Genomic DNA, 25,227 nt, shown 5'->3' with positions numbered 1-25,227 from the left:
CTGGAGTAGCCACCATTTTGCATGTCTAGTGTGTTCCTCCCTCCATTGCTAATAGATAAGATTCCAGGTATTTTCTGGCGTCATTACGGCTAGTAAGTATATTCCAACAATAATATGTCGGCAGAAATGCGTGAAAATGTCTTTACGTGTGACTAATCGTCAGTGGTTTGTGTGTATCTACGTTGACAACTCTCACTGTGGCGCTGAATAGGAAGTCGCAGCCCTCAGTGCACCGGGGTTGTGCCTGTCAGCGGCTAAGTTAGCTAGCACGGTTGGTCTTATAGTGTAGCCTTGCTAACTACCTGCTGAGCTAGGGATGTTAAGCTCAATAGCCATTTAAGTGCCGTGGCCATAATCGTCGTGACAACACGCAATGCCAACTTTATGTTTTATATCGTTCAAGGTAACTACCCAAACGAGCTGCTTACAGATTGCCATTTAGTTCAGGCGGTACTCGGACCAGGTAATAGAGAAGTGGTCAGGTAGCTAGCTAACTCGCTAGCTTGGTAATCCAAATGCTTCAAGAAGGCCTAAACTGCACCATGTCCTGATCAGTCGGCGATCAGATTCAGGTGTCATGCCAAGCCCGTGATGGCCTATCGTTTCAGCTCGACTACATTGCCTAATGCTGTTACTGTAAACCTTCATTTCATAAAATGATGTCAGCCAAGGTGAAGCTACTGCTGTAGTGTCAACCCAAAATGTTGCCCTTTCACTGAAAATACCATCAGTGTTAGCTTGTTGTTAGCTGACTCTTGCTAAGAGTAATTTGCGTAAGCTTTAACATCACGCATTTGACGTTTACCTCAAAGCTTTGTAATGGCATCAGACTTTGCTAACATTTGATAAACATCCTCCAACGCGTCAACGTTGCATTTACATATCCAGGAAGCTAACGACGCTTAGCTTAGCGTATTAAGGACGTGGACTCGTTTTTGCTACAGTTTCTTAAGTTTGTTACTTTGTGTTGACATCGTCTTTAAGAAGAAGATTGGAAAGATAACGTTAAGGTACACGCCTTTTTCATAATGCATATACACAGTGTTAGAAAGACCAGTCTTCATAGAAACAGTTTATGGGTTAACGTTAAGGAAGTCAGCCATTAGTAGGAAGTGATCAAATGACGCACAGTTTGGGTGATTCCTGTACATTTTTGGCACATCCCAAGTGTTGTGGAAGATTCAAGGCGTGCCAGTCCCCAAATAGACAACTATCTCTTGGGTAATACTGACTGTTTGACGGATTGTCTAATGTTAAGCTATGGTGAGGAAATATCCCGGAGTCAACAGAATCCAAAGTTGCCCTTTGATGTTAAATAATTCACTATGATTTAATCAGGAACATTATGCTTGAAACAAGACAGCTATGACCTTAATTAAAACCACCTAACCTTTAGATCTGCCAACAGTGAATTTGTGACTTTGTGGCATAATACTTACTTTAGCAGGTGCATTAAGTAGAACTTTGTTTAGCAGTGAGTTCAGCAGTTATTAATCACACAATATTAAAATATTATAGCAACAAATTTAAACTAGGTATTGCCACTGTGTTTACAAATCAGTCTTTCGTACGCTGAATTAAATTAGCTCTGGGGGGTTTCTGAACACTCTCAAAAAGGGTGAAGTGAAAAGAGTTATTTGCATTATTTGATGTTTGTACTTATCATCTCTTTGATTTCCAATAATGACAGTTTTCTTGATAGCCAATCAAAGTATATATTTAGCTTCACCTCTCTATTGATCACGTTTGACTAGCACAGTCGCTGATTGTTATTCTCTCAGATTTTTCCTTTATTGTTCACTTCTCACAGTAACAGCAACTCCACAAAGTGAGTTAATGTTTGTTGCTTTGCTTTGCCTGCTGGCTAGTTTGCAACCCAACAGTTTAAACACAACTGTTTGTGTAGGTTAACTGAGACTACATTTTAGAACCTTTTTATTTTGGAGTGGAGAAATGATAGCTTGGGCTCATGACATGAACTGTTTCCACACCGCTAGTTCCTAATTTGAACTCAATGATGCTGCATTTGATTGTTGGTTTGAGATCTGTTGAGCAACTGCAGAGTCTCCCACTGGTTCAGCCATTAAGCCACTGTTTTTTTTTCACATATACCTACAAGTAATTTCACAAACCTTTAACGGTGTCTTGAACGGACTGAGAATTTATATACATTAGCGGACTGTGGCAGGAGGAGGAAAGTGCGTGGCAGCAAATAGTTTTATTCACATGCAAACTAAGATTAATCAGTTGTTCTGTACTGAAAGAAGAAATGATAAATTCATAAATTTGAAAAAAAATTAAGTTGTGTTCAACTCTATTTGGGTGGGCTACCCAAAAAATGTTTACATGTGAAACACTTATTATAATGTTTTGACTATTGAATACATCTAATATGTTCTGCAAAAGGTACAGGACTAAACATTTGAATGTAGGAAGCAGCATACAAGTGTAACATTTGTTCAAACTGATACAATACAGGTTTGATGTCATTTTCACTCTTGCATGTTTGCTCCTCCTTGTGCATGTATGTAGAATTATCAATTATTTATGGCTGCAGAGTTAATTACTTAGAGTTGGTGGTATAAGAAGGATTAGAGTGGTCTGCTTAGATAGTGTTTCATTTCTTACATTTGAGTGCATAGCTGAGCACAGAGAAAGAATAAACAGACAAAGTGCAGGTTAAAACAGCTTGGCAAATTGAGCAGGGAAAACGTTTCTCCCCAGTGGTGCTTTTGTATATCTTGCATCTGTCTGATGATCTTTCTGTCTAGTTTCACTGTGCAACTTTCCCAACAAAGACAGTAGACGTGGTTATTGAATCTTTGCTTTCACTTTCTTACAAAATCCTCATGGGGTTCAATAATCTAATGTATAATTGTGTTTTTTGTCTTAATTCTTCTAGTTTGATGTCTCAGCCTTCAGGTTGTCTGCTCCCTGTGGTACAAGGGAGGTGTGGCATGCTTTTTGCTTGTTGCTGGTTGTCAGGCTTTGAAAGATAATCTGTGCGGACTCTCCAACTCTCGTGAGAGTGAATGCTTGTTATGAACATTTCACAGTACATGTAAATTATGCCGACATAGGAAAGATGTTAATGATATTGCACAGTCTGACACCAAGTTGAGTTGAGTTGAACCATGCAGTGAAAATGAGGAATAAATGACCCATAGTGTTCGTCAGGTTGTTAATGGCTTAAAGAAATTTAGAGATCTTTGGGGTATCACTCTGAGATACCTTGGTATGGGGCTCCTGTAATGTCTAGTGACACAGTGTTTTCTGTTGGTGGTGTCTTTTTGTTTTTTTTATTCAACTTTTTGGCGCAGGGTGTGGACCAGCACCTTTTGTCATTGTCACACTTTGGCCAGATATCCCCAGGTGCACTGAGCAGTTTCATCTGACAAAATCTGTATGGGCTGTGGTCGCTTATCTGTTTGATCACAACCTTGATCTGTAGTATGGCTGCACAGCAGAACAGTTCCCTTTTTGTCTTTGCTGTAAGGTTGAGTAAAGCTGACCTTGGTGAGTGAACCTGAGGCTGTTGCTGCCCAACTATTGAAAAAAGCTCTAGACTCTCCATCCTGCAGTCTTTCTAATCCACCTACCAATACCTTCCTTTAAGTTTTGTCCTTTAAATTAAGTACACAGCTCCCTGAAATAGGAACAGCATAAAAAACTAATGGTAATTATGGATTTTATGTGTAAGATAATGTGTCTGGATAGTAGAAGAATTTGTCGTTGTACTGCAACTGCAAAAACAAGGAATATAATTTAATCGGCTCTCAGCAGAGGTTGGCATTACTTTCTTTAATGTGTTCACATTTGATTAGAAGCACAGCAAGAGAGGAGAGTCATGATTTATAGAGCCCAACACTAGGACCATTCAGCCAAGGTAATTTAAATGGTGTTAAAGACGGACAGTAGTTCTCCAGCTTTATTAAAGTGTGGCCTTGCCCGACCACCCTCCCCGTTTCCCTTTGATCACAGTGAATTCTCTACAAACCACTACCTTATGCAACAAAGGATGCCCTCATTCCCTCTATGTCTGGATGCTTATTTCTCTCAATAGCGTGGCATAGTTTCAAAGAATTTCATTTGATCTCAGCAGCGATAGTTAATGATTATAAAAGGTATGGTTATTTTCCTCTTTTCCATTCAGATAATTAAAACCTCCACAGTATACAGGTCTAAAAAGCGTCAGGGCAAGCAAAGTGTTTCTAAGACAAATTTAAAGTTCACATTAGGTTAATTTAAAGCTCATTCCTCATGGTCACCTAATCTATAAGTGCTGGCATTGGTGTCATGTGGGAACAGGAGCTGGAGTTGACTTTCTATGTAAGGCTCTCTGGCAATTAGCCAGCTCAGGACCTAGCAAGATTTCCACAAGTCTTATGGCTGGGCTCTAGGGAGAACAATAGCAGCAACACTTCTGGATGAGATAAATGGTTACGACACAGCTTTATGTTTAACAATCTCGCAGAGCCACAACACAAAGATGTCTTTGGTGTTACACTGCGATTGAAAATCGTAGGGGAAAAATCTGCAGGCTAATAGAAAGCATCTAATCTCTCCTTTGAATTTTTTTCTCTGATGCTTAACATGATAGCAATCCAGCTGGAGGAAATACTTGCTCAACTATAAAATAGATATAAATATGCATTATTAAAGCAGCATGTGTCAGAATTCACAAAATCTTTCAGTGGTTTAGTAATTTATATTGGAAAAGCGTAAACTATTTGGTTGTGACATATTTTGCGATTACTAAAATCCTCTACCTTGGATAATAAAGCCAATGGTTTATAAATACTTTTCAATGCAGTCTCTCATTTAAAAGAGATTCATTGTGTGTGAGAAAAAGTTGTGCATCAGAGCAATGCAGTTCACTAGTTCATCACATCACACAACTTTTAAGGGTAATTTAAGGCTATATTTACAATGTCCAAATACTTTTGTTTCTGTCTATCAAAGGTCCGCTTCAGCACTAGTTAGATGGAGAAAATGGATTTGCTCGACGAGTAATTACCATCGCTTCTGTAGCTGTAGCAGCTTAATTATGTACCGCATGCTACCAGATAAAAGGCTCCATGAGGTGGGAGACAAAATTGTACCTCTTTCTAAGAAGAGGGGCGCCACTAATAATGTTCCAGTAGGATTAGAGCTGAAATTCAGATGTTGAGAACCTGCATGTCAACATTCACTTTCAAAGGTAACAATTGACAGCGCTGCGGAGGTTGTACAGAAAATCCAAAGAGAACCAAATTGAAACTTCTTACTGTTTTTCCACTGGCAATTTAAAGACGTAATTTTCATCAGATAAACCACAGATTTAAAAAGTTCTGTCTCTTTGTTCTCCATGTGTTACATGTTCTGCCCCCTAGTTTTCCTGAGATATTCAGAATGGCTTTAGTTTGTTAAAATGTAAGCTACTTAAGAATCGCTGACACACTTCCTTTTATAGAAAAAAATGTTTCTCTCAGCTCCGTCCAATAGTTTGTTCATGCTATAAATTCTGTGTAAAAGGTCTCAGATATTATGCTGAAAACACACCGAGTAGCCATAATAATTACATTTTCCTGAGCCCGGGATACATCTTCATGTGTGTCAGGTGGGAAAAAATTCTTTGTAACATGGTCAACCTGTCACACGAGTTACAAGACTCTGTCGGCAGGTATACTGGCTAAAAGTGAATCTATCCCCAAGCTGCAGCTTGAAGCGGCCACCGCAGCTTTCCTTAGATGTTGCATGGCAGCTCCCTGCAACCCGCACTTCACCACTGCTTGTTGTGTTTTAAATGTTACGTCAAGGATCAAGGATTTTTTATTGTCATTACATCCATGCAATACATGAAAAGAACCAAATTAAGTACTCAGGTCTCGATGATCATGAAATAATAACGTTATAATAACCAAAACACAAGGTGAGCAAATTAGCATTCAATAAATAGTTAGTAGTGCTGCATGCAAACAGTAACATTTTTTAAAACAAAAATCTTAAAAACCAAGAAATATTTATCAAAGTGACCCGAGGAATATAAAATATAGAATGTAATATAAAATATAAATAAAATGTTGATATTTACAATACAACAGAATCAGGAATGCTTTGATTCATGCCCTCACCTTCCCTACGTACCTCTTTTGAAGAAGTGAGCATAGTGTCTGTTGGCGCTATTATTATTATTATTATTTATTTATTTATTGTAAATGGGAGTTAATTTGGGTGTTAATAGTACATATGTGCATGAGAGAATTTATTCACACAACTAAGTATGTGCTTATAAATATTTAAACCTCTTCCTGTGGCTTAAAGCTTGTGTGCTCTCAGAAGCTTCTCCGCAAGGGAATGGAATTTCACCTGCCACTCTCTTCTGCTGGCTGCTGCACTTTTAATACTGTTTAAAATATGCATCTCTTAAAGTATTAGTCATCTGTTTGCCTCCTTATGCCAAATATTCATCATATCATATTTGTTTATAGTGCTTTAAGAGTTGATTTGTCTCCTAAAAAAAGACAGGCTTTTAGCCGTTATTTGACTCTTTTAGTCTAAGTTAATAGGCTTTTTCAGGCATAAGAAATCAGGTCATTTGGAGAAATCTTGAAAACCATGAAATGGGTTACCATGCACTGCAATAACTTCCTAACTGTAAAATTTACATTTAAGTGCAGCTGGTCAGCAATCAAATCTCCTCTACATCCACTGCGTAATTATGAACCAAGGCTGACACATTTTAAGTGTAGCTTATAAGTGATGTAAGATGCTACCGTGCGACACACTTTGTTTTTCTCAAATTTTCTTTGTCAGAGGTGTAACTTTCCTGTTTTTGTCTAGTCTAGTTTCAACCCCAAGGCAATTTGTTAAAATTTATTTTCTAAATGTTTTTCAGAGAATGCCTGCTCCGATCAGACTGCGGGAGCTGATCCGGACTATCCGGACGGCACGGACCCAGGCAGAGGAGCGTGAGATGATCCAGAAAGAGTGTGCTGCTATCCGCTCGTCCTTTAGAGAGGAAGACAATACATACCGTTGCAGAAATGTGGCAAAGCTACTTTATATGCACATGTTGGGCTACCCAGCACACTTCGGGCAGGTATGTTTGGTGATCGTGGAAGATGATGGGATTGGCAGAACTAATTGGAAAAGCTTTTTGGATTTCCAGTGACTATTGTTACAAAGCTTACATATTTGGACAGTTTTGTGACATGACCACTTGTTTTCCAGCTGGAGTGCCTGAAGCTGATTGCGTCCCAGAAGTTCACTGACAAACGAATAGGTTATTTGGGGGCTATGCTGCTGTTGGATGAGAGGCAGGACGTCCACCTACTAATGACAAATTGCATTAAGAAGTAAGTGGAGGCAAGATCCTCAGTGAATATATATATATATATATATATATATATATATATATATATATTTTTTTGCTGTTTTGTTTGCAGTGCGCTGTTATTTGATTTTGGTAAACGATTAAATTAATGACCTGTGCTTTAAAATTTCTCTCCAGCCATTGATTAAATCTCATGTCTGTTATCAATATTTCACATTTAGAAGTTTTTTCCATGGTGAAATAAATCCCATCATGACATAAAATGACTGGTATAACTCTACAACTCTGTCACATTTAGTGTGTTTGGATTGATGAATATACAAATTTATCCAGCCCCTGAGTCCCTTATCTGTCGCTCCATTTTTCCTGTTCAAATTCACTCCGCACATCAAACACACAAATCTCTGATGGTAAACAATATAAGCAATAGATAACGTGACCCAATGTTATCAAATAATGATAATGTGTTTTCACTCTTAGATGAACCTTGTTTTTGATCGCCATCTCTGACAAGTTGAAGTGAAAGTGAAACTTATCTTGGAAAATATCTATTTGTAGCTCTGCCTGGCATCTCCTCTGATACTTAGTTTTGCCCTAATGTTATGGAAAGCGTCATGCTGCAAGTCAGCAGGATTGGTTCCTTAGGTTTGTGACTTAGCATACCCTGTAAGTCAGAAACCACAATACTGAGACTGTCATTGATGCCCTGCAGTGCCAAGGCGAAAATGGTCAGCCATGACATTGACTGCTTATTTGGCTCGTGATGTCTTTTAACATATCAAAAACACCATATGGACATTTTAAAAACATGTTAAAAACTTGATTTTCACTGGAGGGGGTCTTTAAAATATGAACAGATGGCAATTTGGAGCCCCAAAATCTGGCTTACCTGCAGCCGTCGTCCAAAAATGTTCTTGTATCTATTTGTCTGTTTTTCCATGGCTCATTCAACGCTCTTCTCCCAACGCAGTGACTTGAATCACAGCACACAATACGTCCAGGGTCTGGCCTTGTGCACTTTGGGCTGCATGGGCTCCTCAGAAATGTGTCGTGACTTGGCTGGGGAGGTGGAGAAGCTGCTCAAAACATCCAACTCCTACTTGAGGAAAAAAGTAAGCCTCTTGGTTGTCATGTTTGAATGGATACTTTAAGGGTTTTAAATCTGTGGTTGATTATTCTTGAAAGAATGCTCACTAACAGTTCCACTTTGGTTGGACCGATCGTTTCCTCATATGTCTAAATATTTGTTGACAGGCGGCGTTGTGTGCAGTTCATGTCATCAGGAAGGTTCCAGAACTTATGGAAATGTTCCTTCCAGCCACAAAAAACCTGCTGAGCGAGAAAAACCATGGTAAGTGTAAACGGTTTTTCAGGATGCAGTTGCTGGCTCGCGGGGGAAGTGTGCCTATCCTACACAAATGCAGACTTCGTCCTATTTCCTGCCACTCACAGTGCTTTCCTCTGAACAGCTGGGCAGCTCTTGTCCTTTTTGCCATGTCCTTTGCAGAGGAGAGTGGAATTAATGAGTCTGTCATAAACTCTGGGGCTTGTGTGTACCCCACTTAGAGGAGATGCAGTGTGTCACAGGAAAAAAAATTGTAACAGCTCTGAAATAACTTGATCTTCTGACATCGTGTGCCAGTGCAGTAGTGATGATTCAGATAAGGTCATTTACAGAAAGCACAGTGTCTCCATGCTATTTTATTGGACATTATTGTCTGTCCTGCAATGTACACCATTGTCACACCATTACACAAGATGGTGTGACAAGACACAAAAATATCAATAAAGCTTTGTTAGGAATTGCTAGCATATATGTAAATAAATGATCAAACATCGAAGTAAATGTTGGATTTGTTATCATCACATATAACCTGCGTATGTATAATGTGCTATTCACTGTAATATTAACACCCGACCTACATTTGTTCTCTGAAATGTAAGAATTATGAAAAGAATTTACAGACTTAGATAATGCAAAGTGAAAAACCTACTACAAACTTTAAACATCATATCAGGGCATAACACATTTCTGACCCCAGCACTGCTTTCCACTGCTGTCATTCATATGATGAGTTTTCAGCCTTGTAACATTCAGAGAAGTTCACTAGGAAATGATTAGCCTGCATGATAAACTTATAGTAGATTTAGTAGAGTTAGTTATATTATTTTAGACAACTGACTTTGGCCCCTGTGCGATTGGCCAGCCTGGATAATGACACAAACAAATACAAGAGCAAGGACGGCTTATTGGTTCATGTTTTGTAATGAGCATAAATCACATTTATAGCAGCATGGCAGTCAGATTACCTCTTGTCTGTCACTTGGCACATCCAGTACATAGATGTTGTGAAAGCTGAATGATTGAGTATGTTTGTTATTAAGTCAGTGTTCAGACTAACAAAAGCACTGCATGGCAATAACACATGTTCATATATTTCAAAGAGATCAGTGCACTGGCACAGCAGGATTGCCAAGTTGAGCTTGTATCAAAAGTATAAGGCCTGCCTCTATAAGAACCTGCACAGTTTCTGTCCAGACCTGACCTGATGTGTGTATGTACAGTCTCTTTCTCACACACGCAATCTATCTCTCTCCTCATTGTCCCATCACTCTCCCTGTCTCTCTATTGCCCCCCACCTGCAGTGGCTTTGGCCATAGTAAGCCTTCAAACTCATGCATTTGTTACTAAAACTGGCCCTCCTGAATTGTTTTTTATTGTACCGTCTGTTCCCACAGTGCACCCACCAACATAGTCCCTTGAGTTTTTAGGTCTGAATGCCCAATAACAAATGGGTCATGTGGAGAACAAAACTAAACAAACTCTTGTCAGAAAAAAAATATTTATATAACTTTTACTTTGTCTACTCCCTCAGGTGTTCTTCATACATCAGTTGTCCTCCTCACTGAGATGTGTGAAAGAAGTCCCGACATGCTGGCCCACTTCAGAAAGGTACAAACAGATTATTTTGCCTAAAAGACCTTAAAGTAGTTACTAAAGCATTTGTCTTAAGCCCACATCACATTTCATTCTCCTTTTGCGTACACATTTCCTTTTTGGTATAGCTAAGCTTAGACAGACATGTTAAACTTTTGAGGCTTGGATTGTGCTACAGGTTTGCTCTACATTCAAAGTATGTCTCAATCTTTTATCTCCTACCACTGTCTTTTCCTCTGTATTTCAACTGCTGCTGTACCTCTCCTTCTCTAGTTGTAAAACTGTGCCAGAAGCACCATCCCTCATGCTCATGATCTTAACATTATTTTAAGCTCTCTGAAAGTGAATGATTTCCAGTTTCCCCTCCCTAACATCTACCTCATATTTTTTCTGTCATTTGTCTTTGTTACAATTCCTGCATTGTGTTAGAATGAGAAGGTAAGAGTACATTCTGATCTCATAGCTGGTGCATGCTGTAAATAGTAATCACTCCTCACACTCACCTCAGACGTAACCAAATTTGTGTTGAGTAATTTCATGTTGTGTTTTTGTTTCTAATTTTAATTTCCTTAACTTGTACAGTGATCATTACTATGTAAGTGTTTTGAATATTATAAAATAATATTTTGGTCCATTTGTCAGATACATTTCTCACTGTTGTTTTCAGTGTCATTTTGCCTAATTATGCTACTCATTTGATCACTATTTATTTAAAAGCAGTTGGGTCGGTGTGTTTTCACGTAATTGCCACAGGTGTTTCCACCAGGAATAGACGACTTTCAATTTATCTGTGTCACTGTTAGAGGGTAGCTTCTTTACGTCAGTAACTTTCTTAGGTCCCCACTCTGGCATTTTGGGTTGCTTATTTGTCATAATATCTATAGCAGAGGAGAAAATGTAGATTATTTCATCTCTGAGCTCCTGGGGTCTGAAACGTGTGTACTCTGGTGCAACAGAAAGACAGGAAACGGGCCAAAATAAAACTAAAAGTGAAAAAAGTAGGCCCTCTAACAAATACAAACCTGTTTTATTTACATGCTGTATCTGTATGCTAGTCACCGTTACATCCAAGAGTGCGAAGAGATGACAATTTTATATAATCCTTAAATTTAATGATGGATAAGACATAAAACGGTTTCCCAAAGTGTCGGAGTCTTTCTTAAAGGTTACATTTTCATAAATTGTTTTAGAAAGCATTGAGAGATCAAGAGTACGTAGATTAGAAAATTGATCACTGTGACGTTTCCTTTCAGAATACAGTTGCATTTTGTTGGCATTGAATTAAACTCTAGTTAAATGTATATTAGTTTAATTAGCATCATTCAGGAGGGAAAGAAGTGTGAATGTACATTTTGTTTTTCTTTCAAAGCCAAATGTTCTAACCCAATGTTTTTGTGTGATCAAGGTTTTGATTTTCACAACTTCAACAATTTGGCTATTCAATCACCTAACTTCCAACTATAATACCTCAATGAACAAAAATGCTCTTCATAAGAGTTTGGCTGGCTGGCTATTAACTTGAAAAGTTAATTAAGGATTAAGGACAATATTATTTAAATGTTAAAGAAGAAAAGTAGAAAATGTGAGAGATCTACACAAAATGCTATGACGCCTCTCCTTTTCTGTTGTGTTGTTGGTCTTTTTATAGCTGGTTCCACAGTTGGTGAGAATCCTGAAGAACCTAATCATGTCTGGATACTCTCCTGAGCATGATGTGTCAGGCATAAGCGACCCTTTTCTGCAGGTAAACCACTTTTTTTCTGTATGCAAGTACCCTCTACTCGAAGTGCATATTTTGATTTGGGTGGACATGCTGTACCATACTATGGGCAACCATGATCAGAACTCGTGATGTTGGCATGACATCAACTGTGTTTCATTACAACAGAAACATCAGAGAAAATAAAAGGAATATTATAGCTCTTACATCAGTGCTAAAATGTCCCAATCTTGGTTTAGATATTTTTTTAAACCGGAGGGTTAACAGTCAGAATTACAAAAACAAAGTATTTAAAGTACACCTACAGCCAAAGCAGGCGAAGTTGTGCCAGTTAAAAAGAACCAAAATAACAACAGACCAGCAGCAAGCACTGAGTGGGGCAAAAGAAACCAGCATTTACCCGTGAGCGTCAATACGTTAAATTACACTTGTCAAGTGAACTGACGGCACTGCTGCTTTCTGTCCCCAGGTGCGGATATTGAGACTACTGCGAATTTTAGGCAAGAGTGATGACGACTCCAGTGAAGCAATGAATGACATCCTTGCACAGGTTTGAATTACATGTAATCACAGTTCTTGGCTAAAATCTTCTCAGAGTGAGTGTTATTTTGACATATGCATGGTATTTGTACTCACAGGTTGCAACAAACACAGAGACAAGTAAAAATGTAGGCAATGCAATCCTCTACGAGACTGTATTGACCATAATGGACATCAAGTCTGAAAGTGGACTGAGGGTGAGTTAGTTGGATATAAAAGAAAACTTAATATGAGCGTTGTCATTTTTATTTTCTTGCCTAAAATCCCTTTTATTTTACAGGTCTTGGCCATTAACATACTAGGTCGCTTCCTGCTAAACAATGACAAAAATATAAGGTAATTCATTGCTCATATCACTTGATCTTACATGCATTGAGTCATCAAAATGTTATTGTCAATTCTTGATAATATCTTTGAATTAAACTCCATTCCAGATACGTGGCATTGACATCTCTACTAAAGACGGTACAGACAGACCACAACGCAGTGCAGAGGCATCGGAGCACCATCGTGGATTGTTTAAAAGACCTGGATGTGTCCATCAAGAGGTGATTCACACTGTCCAAATTACTTTAAGTGGAAACTGACAACTTTTCAACATTTCCCCCTGTAGCGTTTCCAAGTGATATTATTGTTAGAGACACTGTTGCAAAAACAACCAGAATGCTCTCTGTTTTCTTCAGAGCTGTCCGCTGTTTCTGTTATTGGGTATGGTAACTGTAAAGAACTTACATCGATGCTCTTTGATAACTGGTGATAGCTACTGATAGCTACTTTTAGATGCTCAGTTGTTATCGCACTTTCGTTGAAGCTTAAAATGAAGATGATGATGAAAGCAAGGCGTGTAGGGAACCAATCTGAACACAAATGGTGTCATTATTCTACAGCCATTTTATTGTGCAATTAGCATGTACTTCAAAGCAAAACAATGTCTATTTCTGTTCTTAACAGTTTTACGTTTCTCACTATTTAGCCTTGTTTTTTCTGACCTTTGTCTACTTTTCCTTGTTGTGCAGACGTGCAATGGAACTGAGCTTCGCCCTGGTTAACGGCAACAACATTAGAGGCATGATGAAAGAGCTGCTCTACTTCCTGGACTCCTGTGACCCAGAGTTCAAAGCAGACTGTGCATCAGGAGTCTTTCTAGCTGCAGAGAAGTAAGGCACTGAAACACAGACCACACTGGACAGTACACATGTGCTTGGCTGTTTTGAAATATTTTCATGCACATTCTCTATGACTTTTGTAATCTGTTAAAGCTCAGACACATCAAACTGACGTCAGAAAGCTAGTGGCAATGAAAGCCGATTGTCACACCACCTTAAGTTGCCTGTGACTCAGCTAAAAAGTTGCACATGAGCATGCTGCAAAGACTACTACCCATGGCCAACCAGCACCTACAATCTTAGCCTGCGTGAGAGGAAATAACTCTCCAGGAAGTCTTGAACCATCATTCAAAAAGGGAAACCGTCATGTTGCTGGTTAGCCAGTTAGCACATTAACAACACAATCCGATGTTGAAAGAACAAAGCATATTTACCGTGCTCTAGCCAAAAATAACACAAACCATCAGGAAATGTTTCTGGTAAAGAGCTCAATGGCTAAAGAAAAATAATCTTACCTTACATACCAAGTTTTTTTCAGTCTCACTCCCTCTTGACTCTAGCTGTTTGTTTACTTTCCTTGATTCTGTTTTGCCTCTTATGCACTGAGCTGAACTGTCAATTCAACTGGTTTTGTCGTCTCAAATCGATCGAATCAAAATGCTGACTTGGCTGAAAAAAAGCGTCGAGGGCCAATGGTGCAGGACATGCTGCAAAGATGATATCAACCGATGCTCTCTGATGGCGCAAAATTAACTGACAGCTAATCATTGGCTTGGTGTGTCAGGGCCTTAAAGCTGTAAAAAAGATTTGTCTTTCTTTGCAATTTAAAGGCAGAGGTCCTAGTTGCTTGAACCTGTTATTAGTAATTGTATATGCATGAACTCGAATTCATGTAGATTCAATGTCAGTTATGTTTGTTAAAAGGAGTTACAGAGTACAGTATATAACATAATCTGACACTAAAAGTTTGTTTGTGGTACCACAGTGGGTGGGGCGTGGCTAACATTGAAATGCTGTATGATGATAAAATGAGTGATCCATCGTCTGACAGACCATGCTGATACCATTTATTTTCTGACAGCATTTATCTCCTGGCTGTATAGAGTCTAAATAAATAATGTATGTTTGTTATTCATCTGAAGTCCTTTGCTGGGACTAATCAGTGTGCAATTTGTGTTACAGGTATGCACCGTCGAAAAGATGGCACATAGACACCATTATGAGAGTCCTGACAACAGTACGTGTATTACAGAACCACTCCAGTGCTTCTAATGCTTTTGATTGTTTCTTGGAATTAATCCTCAGTGTGCATAATAATACAATTATTACCCAGAGTACCTCTAACGATCTAATCAAATCTGGTAATAAACCTCCTCAGCCAACTCCTCTTTAGTTTTACTGGAAACACACAACTAACTATTTGAGATTCATTTCCATTTCTCATCGACATCTCGGCTCACCCTCACAGGCAGGGAGCTATGTGCGAGACGATTCGGTTCCCAATCTCATCCAGCTCATCACCAACAGTGTGGAGATGCACGCTTACACAGTACAGAGACTTTACAAGGCGTTGCTGGATGACATCTCACAGGTCAGCACTTCTGGTTTGGGTCATAATTACATTTTGGACATCTCCATCTTTGAAGAATACACTTGTAGATTTTATTAATCAATTCTCTGTTTGTACTGTATTTCATTGTGTTTCTCTGTTTTCTGTAGCAACCTTTAGTGCAGGTGGCGTCCTGGTGCATAGGAGAGTACGGGGACCTGCTAGTTTCTGGACAGTGCGAGGAGGAGGAGCCCATCCAGGTATTTCAAATACCACACACACATAGACACAAGCACAGACCAAAGAGCACACTATGCACAAACTTCAGACCTCAGAGAAACTCTACATCAAGTGTTTTTTTTCCCCTTCCTTTTGATCTCAGGTGACAGAGGATGAGGTTCTGGACGTACTGGAAGGCCTCCTGGTGTCCAACCTATCCACACCTGTGACCCGGGGATATTCCCTTACTGCTATCATGAAGCTGTCGACTCGCTTCAGCAGTGTCAAGTGAGTAATAATCCTTCACTCTGAAGCTTTGAAAACATTTGGGTTCTTGAGTTAAATGAGTTGGGTTCTTTGAGTTATAAAGCTTACCAGTCATTGCCAATGTTACTTTTCCCCCTTTCTAACCTGCAAAATTTCAAATTTTGTTTTAGCCGAATCAAGAAGGTGGTTTCGATATATGGCAGCAGCATCGATGTGGAGCTTCAGCAGAGAGCTGTGGAGTACAATGCGCTTTTCAAGAAATACGACCACATGAGGTGAAACTGCATTAAATGCTACAAAAAATCACATCACCATGACCACATTTTACCAATTAGTAGATAATGGATATCCTCCAGTGGTTAAGTTTGGTGCATCTTTTGTCTCCCTCCTAATTCCCTGCTTGTTCCCTGACTTTAGGCCAGCTCTCCTAGAGCGAATGCCAATTATGGAGAAAACTGCTACAAATGGCCCCACAGAGATTGTACAGACAAATGGGGAGGCAGAGCCCTCTGTGGTGGAACCAAAACATCCACCACCTGTCACCCAGCCAGCCAACCAGGTGAGGGCAGTTTTTTTTACTTTATTGAGAAGGAAGTAGCCACTTGGTTTAAGTCACTAGATTTACAGTTAACAATATACTTATTCACACTATTTTTTTTATTTCTGTGATGAACTAGATAAAATTAACTTTTTTTTCTTTTTTTTTCAAATAACAATGATTAATTATGATTTTTATTGCTATTATTAATTGATATTGTGTATAAATAGATATTGCAGGTAATTTATTTCCTGATTCCAGACCTTGGATTCTACCCACTTCACAAAGGCAGTGGCAATGGCAATTTTATTTATATAGCACTTTTCATTACACGTTAACTCAAAGTGCTTTGCACTGAAAGGCAACAGGAGAAAATGCGAGAACACAAGAAGCATAAAAATTAAAATAAGAGTACAGTATGAGCATGAGTCATCAACATAAGAATATTAGGTGAATACAAAAACAAATGTTAGGTGAATACAAAAAGCGACCATGTGATTGTCAGCTGACAAAACAAACAACGATGTTGGTCTACATGACAAAAGTCACGGTAGATTTCCTAGTTGACAAATAATTGCCCACATCGGCAAAAATATTCACAATATGATTTTATTTAGGCCTGAATGTCATTCAGCAGTTCGCTGTTAAATCAATCTCCCTTTATTTGTGTTTGTATTGTATTACAAGTTGGTGGTGATGTGTATGCTGCTCAAATTCAGTGGCGGCTACAGTACACGTCAAATGGTGTGCAGACTCTGCCTGCTTGGTGCATCGCAGGAACATGCCAGCGTGGAAATTTTGTGGACCCACAGCTGACAAGTGATGTGCCAGAACCAGTGTAGACTAATGACCACAATGGCAAGCGCTATATAACAAGATAGACACTGCTATCGAAGCTATTCTAGATCAGTTTGTCTTCTCAATATCACCCAACATTGTGGTTCACTTTGCTCCACTCCACTCTGAAAACCACAGTAAAACAGGCCTGTTGTCATGGCTACACATCACTGTGGACTTACAATGATGCTAAATTGGTTAGGTCGAATTAAATCCACCACCGAATGGAAATCTGTTAAAACGGATGCAGTGTTGGACTGATGGAAACAGGGTGTAACAAGTTGAGTATTGTTATATCAGGCATTTTCTCATGTTCACATGTTGTCTTATTCCCCAGGCTAATGATTTATTAGACCTGTTGGGTGGTAATGATGTGGTGCCAGTAATCCAGACCACGGTGCCCACCAAGCCTGCCTCAGCTGGAGGAGAGCTGCTTGATCTGCTGGGTGACCTCTCGCTAAGTGGTAAGATGCTCTCTTTAAAGCTGTCTGTTACCCCTTTTAGAGCAAAGCAAGGACCTTGTGTTTGTCACCAGTGTGAATGTGATGTCCGCAGTGGGCCTGCTCCTGTTCAGCAGTAACGTAGTGCTGGCACTGTCTGGTTTTGATACAAAAAAAAGTGAACAGAAACCCGTGTGTGTTGTTATCCCCTATTACCAGGTGGCCCAACCCCTGCTCCTGCTCCCTCTGTGCCCCCTTCCCAACCTTCTTTCCTCCTGGATGGCCTCTCCTCACAGCCCCTGTTTAATGACATTGCAGCTGCAGGTGAGTCTTGTTGTTCCCCTCGACCTTCGGTTCCCAGATATACAGTAATTTGTGGTCTTGTCCTTATGTATTAAAGCACTTGTGTTTTCTTTTATTGGATTACCATGACACATCCAATGAAATGTAAGTTGATCATATTTCTAAATCGTTTGATGGTCTGCTCCTCTGAAATCTCTGTACAGCTATTCCTCCCATGACGGCGTACAACAAAAATGGTCTGAAAATAGACTTCACATTTGAGAGAGCTAATCCCAACCCAAACATTGCCGTCATCACCATCCATGCTTCCAACTCAACAGAGGCAGATATGACAGACTTCGTTTTTCAGGCTGCAGTACCAAAGGTAAGCGGGCACAATCTGACTGTGATGTTAAATTGCTGAATTAAATATAATATTATAATATTAAAATATGTTCTTCAGCATAACTGTTTTCATTAATGATGAGTTTTCTGTGTAGTATTACAATGTAAATGTCTTACAGCTTTGCACGGGTTTTGCACTTCAGATTTAATAACAGACAGTGTCATTAATGTGTACCTCGTGTGTGCAGAACCTGCATTAATGTACATTTAGGATCTGTAAGCTGAAAGCACAGTTAACTTTTAAAAGAATACCAGGGGAGATTAATAATTTATTGAATAGCAATCTCTTTGGCGTGTTAAGTTTTACTGTCTACAAAAGCATTAAGCTGTACTCTGTAATTTTTATGAAATATTTTTTGTCATATTTGCTGAACTGTCACTGTATTCACACAATACCGGAGACAGCTAATCTGTAATAATAGCATGTTCCTCTGCCTCCACCTATTGCTTATAATGGCCTCACCTTATGTGAATGAAAACAACCAATCAGGGCAGAGGAGTCTCTAACGCAGCTTTCAGTTATGTCAGTCACTGTTTGTGAACTGTGTTATACTGACAAAGTACAGCTGATTAAATATGAATCAAGATTTTTATGCTGCATTGCCTATTTCTCACCTCAGATGTTTTAAGAAATATATTTAGGTGTACTGTTTAGCTGTAAAATGAGAACGTTTGTGGCCGAAGAAAACTTTCTTACACAGCTAAAGTATTATGCTGTTTTCCTGAAAAGTGCTGCTATTTGCATTTTTGCTCTGCCGTGTCAGAGTAGCACCTGTGTCTGTAGTCTAGAATTTGCATCAGATTTTTTGGCCTAAATAGTTTTCAGAATTCTAAAACATTAAACTGCAAAAAACAACAAAAAACCTCTGGAAGCATAGCTTTGAATAAGCTATTGCAGGCATCAGTACCCAGCAGGCAGCCATGAGATACTGCTGCCTCACTGCATTACTGTCTGAGTCCCACCATCAGTAATGGCGCCTTCCTGAGCCGGAGTTTGGCTAGACAGTAAAATAAAATAAGTAAAATACTGTCATGGAGATCTGGCAGCGATGATGGATAAGGCAACAAAACACACTTTAAGTGACATTTATTTTTCTGCAAAACCTATTTTACAACCACCATTATCTTAGCGACAAATTAAAAAATTACAAGTGAGGCATTTAAATTTGAAGGTCCATCAATTGTGGTCAGTGTACGATCAATGTGAGCATCCCTGTTTTACACTGCAGTGATGACCCCATTTCTTCTTGGGTATCATCAAATTTTCATGTAACATACTGTCCCCTCTCTGTTTGTCAGACATTCCAGCTGCAGCTCCTCTCCCCTAGCAGTAACGTTGTCCCAGCACTCAACCAGGGAACTGTCACACAGGTCATCAGAGTCCTCAACCCACAGAAGGTGAGTTTGTCCTGCACAAATTGTGTTTCATTTCATTCTTTTATCCTTTGGCGCACTCTTGGCACACATTACAAACCTGCGCAGTCTCAAATGCAAGAATTTCCTCCTTTATAAACACGATCATCCTCACAAAATTTCAGCAACAGCTACGAATGAGGATCAAGCTGACGTACACCCTCAAAGGCTCACCTGTGCAAGACCTGGCTGAGGTTAATAACTTCCCCCCTCAGTCCTGGCAGTGATGAGCTGCTTCTGTTGCTCTTAAAAGCCCCGACCAAGGGAACTATGAAAACGATTTTCCTTTCACCTCCCTCCTTTCTTCCAACGGATCCCCCTGTGACGTCACTGCAGTCCGCTGCCCTCGAGTTGCATGGGAAGCAGCAGAGCATCTAACACAGGAGAAAAATACAGATGTTACGAAGACCCTATTGACTATTGACATCACCAGAATAATTGGGAAAACATATCAATCAGTGAACTTTCTCTTTTCTTTCTTAATTGGTTTTCATGATGTCTTTTGTGTAGTAGTACTACTTTCCACATACACCCTCCGCCCAGCACCATTACCACCCACAAAAGCACATATGCACACCATTTACTGTGGCACACTTAACCTCTCATGTCACTGTAGAGAAGAAGTGTCGCCTACACTGAGCACTGCAGTAACCATAGTTTTATTTTAATTTATAATTAAGCTAAAATGCTGTTGAAACACTTTGCTCCATTGATATTTATAATTGGCTTCGCATTCAGATTTTTTTATATGAACCTTTAGTCCGAATGATGGCAGCAGAAAAAGCTTTGGAAGGTCTATTTAGTGCAGTCATAAACTTCCTGGTAAACCCCTCTTTTTTTTGACTCTCCACATTTTAAGTGATATAACTTGTCAGAGAGTTGTATTCATTTTGAATTACATTAATTTGCTTAAAGCATGTTTGAGCATTGATAGGATCACAGTCACACCTTGCCTCAAGCTCAGAGGGGAATTTCTGGCTCTGGTAGTAGGCCTCTTTATCCTATGTTTCTATAGGAAGTAGTCTACATTTGTTTTTTTCACAATAAGAGCATGAACTCATCCAACACGCCCAGTTTGATCATCTGTGGCTGTTTTTCAGAGAATGTGCTCAGATTTTCCCGCACAGCTCTCCTGAAATCATCTCATCTGTAGCTTTAGTTTTAGATCTGTACAGTAAATTCAACGGTTAATTGCTTTGCATAGTTTGAGGAGGTTCATTCATTAGGATGGATAAAATCCAGGCCTGAACTTTATCTGAAGACAAGCTGATTGCATTGGTGTTGGAGATCTACATTAACACTTTTTCTGCATCTGTGTCCTCACAGTCTAGCTTGCAAATTTAGACACATTTCAGAATTGTTTAACCTGGTTGAACTTAGTCACCATGCACATACATGTAAATGAAGCTTGTTATGAATGTAGTTACATGCACTGAATGCTTTTTTCCCCTCAAGTCTGCTTTCTCATGGCTGTCTTCTTTGATGGGGACGCTCATCTTATTGGCACTATTTTTGTGAAAGTATGTTTTATTTCTGCAGTAATTTGACTTAATTATTTATGCCTGATATCAAAGTGATGTGCCTTTCTGACTTGGCTAGATAAAAGCCCCTGAACTATTGAGTTCTGTATGAGCTTCGTTTGTAAGTCTGCTTGTGTGCTGATCGTGTTTTCAATCTGAGGGAAATGGTCTTGATGGATTTAAATTGGTATCACCTCATTTAATAAGTTTTTCACTTCTATATCTTATAAAATGTTAATAATCAGTCACCCACTAATACTGGCCGACCTGCATGTCCACAGCGATGTCTTTTTGTCTTTGTTTTGAAAAAAACATAAATTATAGCCACATGATCCTGATTGTTTCTTTTCCTGTACCATTTGGCAGTCTTACCATTAAAATGCATATTGGATGTTATCAATAACAAATCCTAAAAACAAAGCAAATCTCAAAGATTATGGCAGCTAATCGATGTAAACTTTTCATAGGCTGGCATCAAGTGTTTTTAAACAGTATAAATGCTGTTTTGAAGTGAAATCTCAGAAAGATTCCCCCCCCTGTCAACAAATGAAGTGTGAGTTTGGATCAGTTGGTGAGGTACTGGGACGGGTCGTTCTGTGGTGACTGTTAGTATGATTTCTTGGCTCTCGTCTTCTCCAAATCAGAATTCTGACCATGCTGTCGGGGACAGTAACCTTAATACCTCACAATGATCTCTCTTTCTGTTAACTTTTAGTTGCAGTAGATCGACAGCTTTGTTTAGTCACGAATTGCAATCAAGGGGAGCATCTCCATGAGAGAAACTAATGGTAGTTTGTACATCTCATTACTTAACAAGCTTAGCAGCCCTGCGACGCTGTGTTGAGATCCTCAGATGTTCAATCAGGCTGTATACTTCTTTTCACTATGCTTCACTATCTTCTTACTTCTGTGACCAAATCAGAGAGACTATTAGCTTTGGAAATATTTTTGAGCTATGATATGTGTATATGGAGAAAATTATTTCAGTTTAACTCTTTTCTGTTGTTGACAAATGCTATATTGGCTTTTTTCTGTACATATTGAGGGCTTTTACAATTTTGTCTCTTGTACTATCTTTCATCCTTTTTTTAGATACCATTTTCTAAAAATTCCAATTATTCACAATGTATATTGTCTAAATGGATCTAGTCAACATCAGTCTATAAAGACTCCCCTGTATCATCACTCATTCATTGTAAAAGATATATGATCTGCTGCCTGTACATTGTATATAGTTGTAAAACAAACAAAAGCTGATCAAATTAAATAAAACCCACATGAAGACTTAAAAAGATTAGCTAGGAAGTATAATTGTATGCATATATGTACAAAAAAAAGAACCTTAATAGGATGCAATTGAGCTGCATTTGATTTACTATTCTTCATACTTCATTCATGATCGGATGTGTCATCTTTACTTCTTTTACAAAGATGGTAGGCTACTTGTTGGGTTCCTTTGGATGCTGAAATGAGGTTTGGATCTATCAACAGATGTTGTCTGAATGATGTACTACTGAGTAACCTAAGCACAGTGCTGCACAGCAGCAGAAGTGGCACCTTGCTTCATCTGCTTCCCCGCCCTCAAACGCCTCATGTATCCACGCCCTCTTTCGGAGAGGAGCAGGTTCCTCGCCACTGATGTAACTTCCCTCTGGCCTGGGGTGGTTAGTGTTCTGCACTCTTGACAATTTGATCTATTAAACTCCCTTCAACCCACAAATTGATTCTTGAAATGATGCCTTGTGTTCTCGGTGTGTAAGCGCTCACAGTTGCTGGGTTAACCGCGTTCTCCCTAAAAGCATCATGTCTCAATCAAGCAAGGCCACTACTTGTGCTACACTAGGAGATTTTTTTAACCTCACTGTGATTTGTTTTTCCCTGTATGGTCAGTAGGTTTAAATTTGATTAGAGTTTTGTCTGGACAAGACCTGCTAGAAGTTTTATTAAGTGGATCCAGAGATGTTGGTGCAGCAGTGTCCCTCCCTGGGTTTGAACAGTGCAGGGCTTTCTTTTTGCTTCCTCACTTTGTGTCTCTTATTGCTGATGTAATTTGCCTCTGCATGGCGCACCTTTTAGTTTCACATTGTAGTCACCGCTACAAAAGGCAGGGCTGTTAACACATCATGTCAAATTGATCTGAGCCCTCATGGTTTTAAATTCAACTTCATGGGAATCTTGGCAGGTAATGAGGAAGGAAGGCAATGGTTTGTTTTTTTCTGTTAGGACCTATTTCATTTTGTATTTATGGAGTGCTGCTTTTTTTGGCTCTAAGACAAGCCTGTGCTACAAACTAATAACCACAGGGGGGAGCTGTGCAAAATGGAAGGCTGACGGGGATGGGAAAGGAAGTTTCATACATCTGTTCCTGAATGTTTTTGTTGGTGTTGTTTGTAATGTCTTATTCAACCAGTATGTACCCTTGTTAATCACATCTGATCAGTTCTTTCAATGAAAAACGTAAATTCATGCAGTTTAAAATGTACAGATGGAAATGAACCCAAAATAAGTGCTTTGGACTCTGTAACTTAAAAGGAAGAAAAGAAATGGAAGAAAATACCCATCAGCGATGTGATCAGCGTTTGAGGTGATATTAGTGTGAGTGAGGATGTGTGTGTGTATGTGTGTGTGTGTGTGTGTGTGCGTGTGTGAGCGAGAGAGTGGGACAGAGAGAGAAAATAGTCATGCTTGAGAGAGTGTGATGGTGTGCGACATGTCTTTTATCTAGATAGGACATGACTTTTGGCTGCAATTTCAACTTTCAGCTTCTGAGCTGCATGTGAAAACCAGTGTAAATAATGTCATTTCTACTCTTGACCTGAGACTCTTTTTGAAATGCAAGAAAAGTTCAAATTATAAAAATCTGTCACCCCACGTTCATGGGTCAGTACTAACATGTACAATAGGAAACTGTTCAGATAGTACTCACACAATACTGTTAATGTTTTTAAGAGTGATGAAAGTGCACACACGTCATTTGGATTAATTGGATAATTGATTTTGTTTTTTTGTTTTTTTTATTTGTTGGGGTGAATTCAGTGTGTAAAGGGCTTGGAAGAGCATCTGAATTTGTCACCCATGTTCACTTTCCCTGTTGAATCAAGGAAAAAAAAATGCATTTATTGTATTTTGAAAACAAATCTGTTTGTAACCCCCCCCCCAGGCCTGTCCTGACCGTAAAACATTATGGTGTCTGATTTGTTAGGGGAGGGTGGAGGCATGAGGTTCACTTTTTTCCAGTCAAGTTTGACATGTCGAACTGAATCCCAGTTCCATGACTTCAAGGTGAGTGTGAATGTCAGACTGAAAGTATGAAATGATGATTAAAGATGAGAAGCTGTAAACTATTAAATGGGATATTTTCAATTTATGCTGTGTATTCTTGTCTTTGGGTTGGAGAAAATGATCAAGCGAATAAAAAGTCAAATAAAAATCTAGCTCAACTATGGTAGTTTGTTTTCTTGGTTTGGGGGTGTGGTGGAACAGTCTGGTCCAATAAATATGAGTGCTGGGCTCTTTTTTTAGGGATGCGAGTAATGTGAATATGAGATTATACAAATTTGTCAAAATCTATTTTTACATCAGTGTGTACTTTGATTTCCTCTGCATTCAGATTGTTTTTAATTAGCCAGAAACAAATATTTTTTGATTATTAATGAATATATATGTGTGTGTGTGTTTATGTTGATTTTTCTATTTTAGGATTGCTATTAATTGATCAGAAAAATTATTTATGAGGGACTAAAATTCAAAAATGTTAAAAGCACAATTAGCAGCCCTGCAGCTGCTATTTTAGTTTCACTTCCTAAGAAGGAAACAAGGATCCATCTGAACTTCACCATCACCTTCTTAGCACAAGTCTTCTCTTGCAAATGTGTTATCACTTTTTCGTTGGTTTCACACATTTTTAACACCCTTTTTCAAAACAGTTAACACAAAGATCTCACAGAAAGACCCCGAACTCTAATGGATTCACTGTGTTGGACAGAAGAAACCTTTTTATTCTCAGCTGATAGAAATTACTTGCATAATTGTGAATGTCTAATGTGTCAAACTCCTTTGCATAACTCTTCAATCAGCAATCAACCTTTATCTATCCATAAAACATGCCACCTCTGTGTTATTTGCAAGCATCAATCAA

At 39.0% G+C, this 25,227-nt stretch overlaps 1 protein-coding gene across 2 annotated transcripts; it reads left to right on the top strand.

The window, feature by feature from the left end:
• The first annotated feature begins 5 nt into the window (after positions 1-5).
• Positions 6-24,519, top strand: ap1g1 (adaptor related protein complex 1 subunit gamma 1). Of its 2 annotated transcripts, XM_042490603.1 has the most exons (24): positions 6-92; positions 6,878-7,081; positions 7,213-7,337; positions 8,286-8,427; positions 8,570-8,666; positions 10,192-10,268; positions 10,683-10,691; positions 11,902-11,997; positions 12,443-12,523; positions 12,612-12,710; positions 12,794-12,849; positions 12,948-13,061; positions 13,530-13,670; positions 14,802-14,856; positions 15,088-15,210; positions 15,339-15,428; positions 15,551-15,675; positions 15,825-15,929; positions 16,072-16,213; positions 17,367-17,493; positions 17,689-17,793; positions 17,976-18,136; positions 19,456-19,554; positions 19,695-24,519. In XM_042490603.1, exons 2-24 carry the CDS (start codon positions 6,881-6,883, stop codon positions 19,794-19,796), a joined length of 2,472 nt encoding a protein of 823 aa, XP_042346537.1. In that variant the 5' UTR covers positions 6-92; positions 6,878-6,880; the 3' UTR covers positions 19,797-24,519. The 2 variants fall into 2 exon arrangements, with proteins under 2 accessions (XP_042346537.1, XP_042346618.1); XM_042490684.1 differs by lacking the exon at positions 10,683-10,691.
• Positions 24,520-25,227: the final 708 nt, after the last annotated feature.

Source organism: Plectropomus leopardus, chromosome 1, assembly GCF_008729295.1.
Source record: "Plectropomus leopardus isolate mb chromosome 1, YSFRI_Pleo_2.0, whole genome shotgun sequence".
Classification (NCBI taxonomy): Eukaryota; Metazoa; Chordata; class Actinopteri; order Perciformes; family Serranidae; genus Plectropomus; species Plectropomus leopardus.
The sequence above is the reverse complement of the archived record's forward strand: the minus strand, read 5'-3'. Positions and strand labels throughout refer to the sequence as shown.